Genomic DNA, 6,000 nt, shown 5'->3' with positions numbered 1-6,000 from the left:
GAGAGGGGAGGAGAGGAATAGGTATCTCTGGAGCCCCAACCTAGCTCCTCATTCTGGAGTCTGCCTTTTGACTCCCCCACATCAGCTCCGCCAGCCACACCCAAGCTGCTGCTGTTGGAGGAGAGGCAGTGGTGATGCTGATCTTATTCTAGAACTTTCTGTAGGAAACAGCTGTTCTGAAGTTGCAGGGGAGGGGACAGGAGCTCTCTGCAGAGGGGGTACTGCCTGCCATCTTCAGGGTATCTCTATCGCTAGAGGCGGTTGCCTTCAGAGTTGGGGTCTTGCTGGGGTGGGGTGGGCTTGGTGACCAGATGTAGGAGCAGGACAGCCTATACAGAGGGGCTGGGGATGGCCAGAGTAAGCAGCTCTGGCTTAAGGCTGAAGTATGCCATCCCCGGATTTCCTACAAATTCCTTTTGGACAGGGAGCCCCACAGGAGCCTGAGGATAGAGCATAAGGAAGTGGAGGAATTCTTTGTGGGTTTTGTAAAGATGATATACACAGGGCAAAGAGAAACCAACGTACACCCCCCTTAACCCCCTGGTCTGTCTCCCAGGACAGCACACAGCGGTGTACAGTGTGCCAATTTTTCTATCATCACAGACATGGCCTCTGAGCCTGCAGTGTCTCTTTGTTCTCTGAACAAAGGGTGAAGATTGCTCCTTTCTTAGGAACAGATTCCATGTATCTTGGAGATTGCTCCATGTGGGTGCATACAGACCTGCTTTGTTCCTGTGTATGTGAACCACTGTTGTGTCTCCCCAGGACTCTTGACCTCCACAGGGCATGCATGCTTCAGTGGGGGCTGTCTCTCTGGCCATTACAGACAGGGATGAGATGCCACATATACCCTCACCTCCCCTTCTGGGTGCTATGGGCTAAGTTGTCCCTTTGATGGGCCTGCAGTGAGCAGGTGTAATGTGAAACGCACCTCACTGTTTCCAGCAGCCTGGCCATGCCTCTGAGCTGAGTTGGGGAAGAAGAGGACCCTCCACAGCAGTTACTGCTCCCTCCAGCACTTTAGGGTCAGAGTCTGCCAGCCCAGAGATAGAGTCCTCAGAGATGACTCATAGATTAAGAGAACTGGCTGCTCTTGCAGAGGACCCAGGTTCAATTTCCAGCACCCACATGGCAGTTAACAACCGTCTGAAACTCCAGTTCCAGGGGAATCTGACTCTCCTTTCTGTCCTCCACGGGCATTTCATGACACAGATGCACTTATATACATACAGGCAATACACCTATACACGTAAAATAAAATAATAAATACAAATATTTTCAAAAACAACAGGGGTGCGTGTCAGGGACTAGAGTATGGATGAGACAGGCAGGTACAGGATGCTGGGCTTGGGTGGGCTGAATATTCTGTTTACCCATTACCTCACATGAAAATGGTAGGTCACAACAGACATCATGCAGGTGACTACACAGGTGTCCACTTAGGAGAGGGTCCTGAAAGCTTGGACAAGCTCACCAGTGGAGACAGGTACATGGCAGCTGTCACTTTTGGCACTAGTGAGGCTCTTAACCAGACCAGATGCTGGCCCTCTCGAGAGTCAGTGTAGCCACTGATCTGACAGGACAGTCTGCCCAGCTTGAACTCTTTATGTTGTGAATCTATTCATCCCCTTAAACCCTGTGTGTTTATTTAATGCATTTCATAGCTGGTGAGGCACAGGATCCTCTTAAGTCACCCACTCAGATATGGCCGAACTGCATGAGAGCTTGGGAGTATGCTGGGGTCAGGGAGCCATAACAGACTGGAGGAGCCTAGGTGAATGGTAGAGCAAGCTGGGGCAAGATAAATGCCAACATGAGGTCCAGTGTGACCTGGCCCCCTGCTGTGGCAACATTGGGCGGCAAGCCTTGGTGGTCAGCCTCTGAGTCAGCGTGGTGGATCAGCTGTATGTCTGCCCCTGCACCCTCCCAGCCACCAGCTGGGGTCAGGGCCAGCTTACTCATGGCCCTCTCTATTCCTGCAGCTCACACATGGACACCAGGTGGCGCTGTCATCCATCAGTTACGTCGGCTGCTCGCTTTCCGTGCTCTGCTTGGCTGCCACTCTGGTCACCTTTGCCGTGCTGTCGTGAGTCACTCTCTCTGTCCTGACAACTTCCTGGAAATAGTTATTCCCAACCCCCTTCTTCAACTTCACCTCTCTGACTTGGCAGCCAGCTCTCTTCAGGCTATGGCCATGGATAGCTGCTGACCAGTGCCTTTTACTGTCAGATCAGAGGTGTAGGGAAAATCTAGTAAAATAGCAAAGCCTTTTGGAGGCAGACAGCGGGTTTTAGCTATACCAGAAAGGTCTAGAAAGTCTCCCACCTAGACACTTGAAGAATTATGGGGCTCTGAGCTAGGTAAGGGCCAATGCAAGCTTCCTGGACTAATCTTTCCTCAGCAAGCCATGATGCCAAGCTCTGAGGCCCTGACTAAGGCCCAGGCAGGCACAAATACATTTGGATGGGGGTGATCAATCACCAAGGAAATGAAAGCACGATTAAGCATTTTCATGTGTGCCATCACACCATGCACAAGATGACAGTGTAGAGGTGAGCAGCTTGAAGGAAGAGGACAGGAAGGTCTCCCTATGGTTGGCATCTGTACCACCAGGTAAAGCCCTGCCAGAATTGACTTAAAAAAATGGTAGGTCCTACAGCTGTCCTGCACTCAAGTAGCTCCCTCTCTCCTTTTTGCCCTCCCTCTCTACCTGCTGCCCCCACTGATGAGGCGTATCTTCTGCTGGTTCCAATTCAGAATTCAGATTGGTCCCCTGCACAGCCAGGGCTAGGGGAATGAAACAGAAAAGGGCACAGGGAGCTGAAAGGAAAAGAGTTATTGGAGTGTCAGTCAGGGGTCAGACTGTGCAGAGCAGCTGGGACCATGAAAGGAACTGGGATGCCATCCAAGAGCAACAGGGAGCCATTGAAAGTCCAGGCATGGAGCTATGGCATGGGGTTGGTTCTGTGAAGACACTGTGGCTACTCATAGAAAAGTAGATAAGGGACTGTTGTGACAACAGTGTGCGAGGCTGTTCACCTACCCCGCCTCATTTCCACCAAGACTCACCCTTGCCTCTCTGTCTTCAGCTCCGTCAATACTATCCGGAACCAGCGCTACCACATCCACGCCAACCTGTCTTTTGCTGTCCTTGTGGCCCAGGTCCTGCTGCTCATCAGCTTCCGTGTGGAGCCAGGCACGGTGAGTAGGTGTTGGCCCTTATCCTGAAGCCATCCTTCTGCACCTAGGTACTCTGCCTCCTCCCCTGATCACCCCTCTGATCCACCTCCTACAGCTGGCTCCAACTCAGAATTCAGATCGGTGATCTGAATTCAGCACAGGCCAGACTGTGGCACCATAGGAGAAACAGGGAGGGAATTTGTATGTGTCCTTTCCTGAGCCACTGTGCTAGGAGTGGACACAGGTGGGAGTGACCCTGAACCATATGTTGTAGAAGAATCCTTAATGTGAGAAACAGAGCCCAGGTTCCCCAGGAAGAAAATGAAAACCATGTGACTAGAGATACCCAGGAAATGGACACTGGGAGCCAAAAAGTGAAAATAGCTCTGGTAACACCCCAGTTTCACCCTGCATGTTTGCTTGGCTCCCCAGGTCCCATGCCAGGTGCTGGCTATCCTCCTGCACTACTTCTTTCTGAGTGCCTTTGCGTGGATGCTGGTGGAGGGACTGCATCTCTACAGCATGGTGATCAAGGTCTTCGGGTCAGAGGACAGCAAGCACCCCTACTACTATGGGATAGGCTGGGGTATGTGCTAGGGGTGGAGCAGGGACAGGGGTGTGGCCAGATGAAGATGGCTTGGGGTGGAAGTGATACAGTGGGTCTTGGTGGAAATGAGGTAAGGTAGGTAAACATGGGACGGGGTTTGTAGGGGAGATGGAATGAGGTCTAGTGGAGATGGAATAGTATCTGGTAGAGATGGGGTCTGGTGAAGATGGGGTAGGTTCTGGTGGAAATGGGCGTGGTCAGGATCGTTCCAGTTTTGAGCATATCAAGGTTTATTTCATGGCTTAGCAATGTCCCATCCTTTCAAGAAGAATCTGTTTTCTGTTGTTGGATGATGAGTTCTGTGTCTGTCAGGCCTAGCTGGTTCAAGGTGATATTCAAGTTCTCTGTTTCCTCCTTGACCTTTTCTCTAGTTGTACTGCTCATTTTTTTGAGATATGTATTGATGTTACTTTTTCCATTCCTCTGTCTCCCTTCAGTTCTGCTTCCACAGTGTCTTTGGAGCCTCTGCTATGGGGCACACATATGCTTATATTTATGTCTTTGTGGTGAACGAAACTTTCTATATTTATAGACAGCCCTGTCCTTTCTAGCATCATTCTTTGTTTTGTCTGATGTTAGCATGTCGCTTCATTTGGTTCCTGGTTGCTGGCTACATGCTGTGTCTTTCCCATCAACTGACTGTGATCCTGTTGAATGAACCTTTATGTCTAAAGTGTATCTATTAGGTTGGGGAGATAGCTAAGAGGGTAAGAGCACTTGCTATGAAAGCAAAAGGACCCGAGTTCAAATCCCCAACACTCATGTAAAGGCAGGCATGGCTGTGTATACCTACAGTCCCAGTATTGGGAGTCAGAGACAAGTAGATTCCAGGGCCTTGTTGGCCAACTGGCCTAGTTAAATCAAGTTTCTAGTTCAGTGAGGGATCTTTTCTCAAAATATAAGGTGAATAGTGAAGAATCTTGACATCCTCCTCTGGCTTCCAAATGAGTATGTACAAGTGTGCCCACCTGCATACACATGTGCACACACCACACACACTTATAACACATGTATCTCTTTTTAAAATTATTTATTATTTTTATTTTATGTATGTGAATGTATTGCCTGCATATATGTAAGTGCATTTGTGTCATGCAATGCCCTCGGAGGTCAGAAGAGGGTGTCGGATTCCCCTGGAACTGGAGTTATGAAAGGTTGTTAGCCACAATGTGGGTGCTGAGAATCTAACTCAGATCCTCTGTAAGAGCAGCCAGTGCTCTTAACCACTGAGCCATCTCTTCAGCCCATGTATCTGTTACACATGGCATATAGTTAGATCTTGCTTTGTTTAATTTTTTCTGTCAACCAACTTCTGCTTTTTGATTTGATCATTTAATCTTTTCTCAGGTACTATGTTTTCTTTGTTTGTTTGAGGCAGTGTCTCAAGTAGCCCAGGATGGCCTCTAACTCACTATGTAGCTGAGGATGACCTCAAACTTCCTCCTGCCTCCATCTCCCAAGAGCTGGAGTGACAGGTGTTCACTGCCGTGCCCAGTTTTCATGGCGCGGGGGATGGAACCCCCAGGGCTCGTGCATGCTAGCCAGGCACTCTCCCAACTGAACCACATCCGCAGCCCAACACCTAACATTTTGAATTATTTATTTATGCCTTCCATGTCCTTCTGTCTTCTGTCTGCCCTGTTACTCTGTTCCTTCTTCTTTGCTTTTTTGAATTAAGTGGATATTTTCCTATGCAGCACTTTAATTCTCTAAATGAGATTTTCACCATATTTTCTGGGTTGTTTTCTTAGTGACTGCCCTAGTGTGTACGATATGTGTTTCGGCATATTAAAATCTATTTTATGTTATTACTAAATTACAATGTGATATGGAGACCTTGCTCTTAAGTGACTCTATTACTCTATTCCTCTTTCGGTGGTTATTGCTACTCATGTCGCATCTGTGTGGGAGGCCACGCAGCAGCACACCAATCTAATATTACTTTATCAATCTCACCCCTCTAACAGAAGCTAAGAAAGGAGACCGGGTACCTGGGGTTTGCCACGTTAACCATCGGGTGCACTGTGTCTGATCCTCTGCATTTGTCCCTGTGAATCTGAGCTGCCATCTGGTCTTGTCACCGTGCTCCCACACAGCTTTCCTGCCCCCACCCATTACTGGAAAGCTTATTACATCTCTATTTGTTATGGGCCTAATAATGTGGCTCTATAAATGTCATTTGATATTATTGCTTTTTAAGTCAATTGAGAAAA

At 48.6% G+C, this 6,000-nt stretch overlaps 1 protein-coding gene across 4 annotated transcripts in view; it reads left to right on the top strand.

Moving 5' to 3' along the window:
* Adgrd1 (adhesion G protein-coupled receptor D1) overlaps positions 1–6,000 on the top strand; it is a 120,383-nt gene that overhangs the window by 95,626 nt on the left and 18,757 nt on the right. For all 4 annotated transcript variants that reach the window (XM_029556466.1, XM_017803375.2, XM_017803376.2 and 1 more), the window contains 3 exons: positions 1,983–2,086; positions 3,090–3,201; positions 3,613–3,766. In XM_029556466.1, the coding sequence (XP_029412326.1) occupies positions 1,983–2,086; positions 3,090–3,201; positions 3,613–3,766 (370 nt within the window). The remainder of the gene's footprint in view (positions 1–1,982; positions 2,087–3,089; positions 3,202–3,612; positions 3,767–6,000) is intronic.

The sequence above is a fragment of the Nannospalax galili genome, unplaced genomic scaffold, assembly GCF_000622305.1.
Source record: "Nannospalax galili isolate Female #2095 unplaced genomic scaffold, S.galili_v1.0 scaffold566, whole genome shotgun sequence".
Lineage (NCBI taxonomy): Eukaryota > Metazoa > Chordata > Mammalia > Rodentia > Spalacidae > Nannospalax > Nannospalax galili.
Note: the sequence above shows the minus strand (reverse complement) of the source record. Positions and strands in the feature narration are given on the sequence as shown.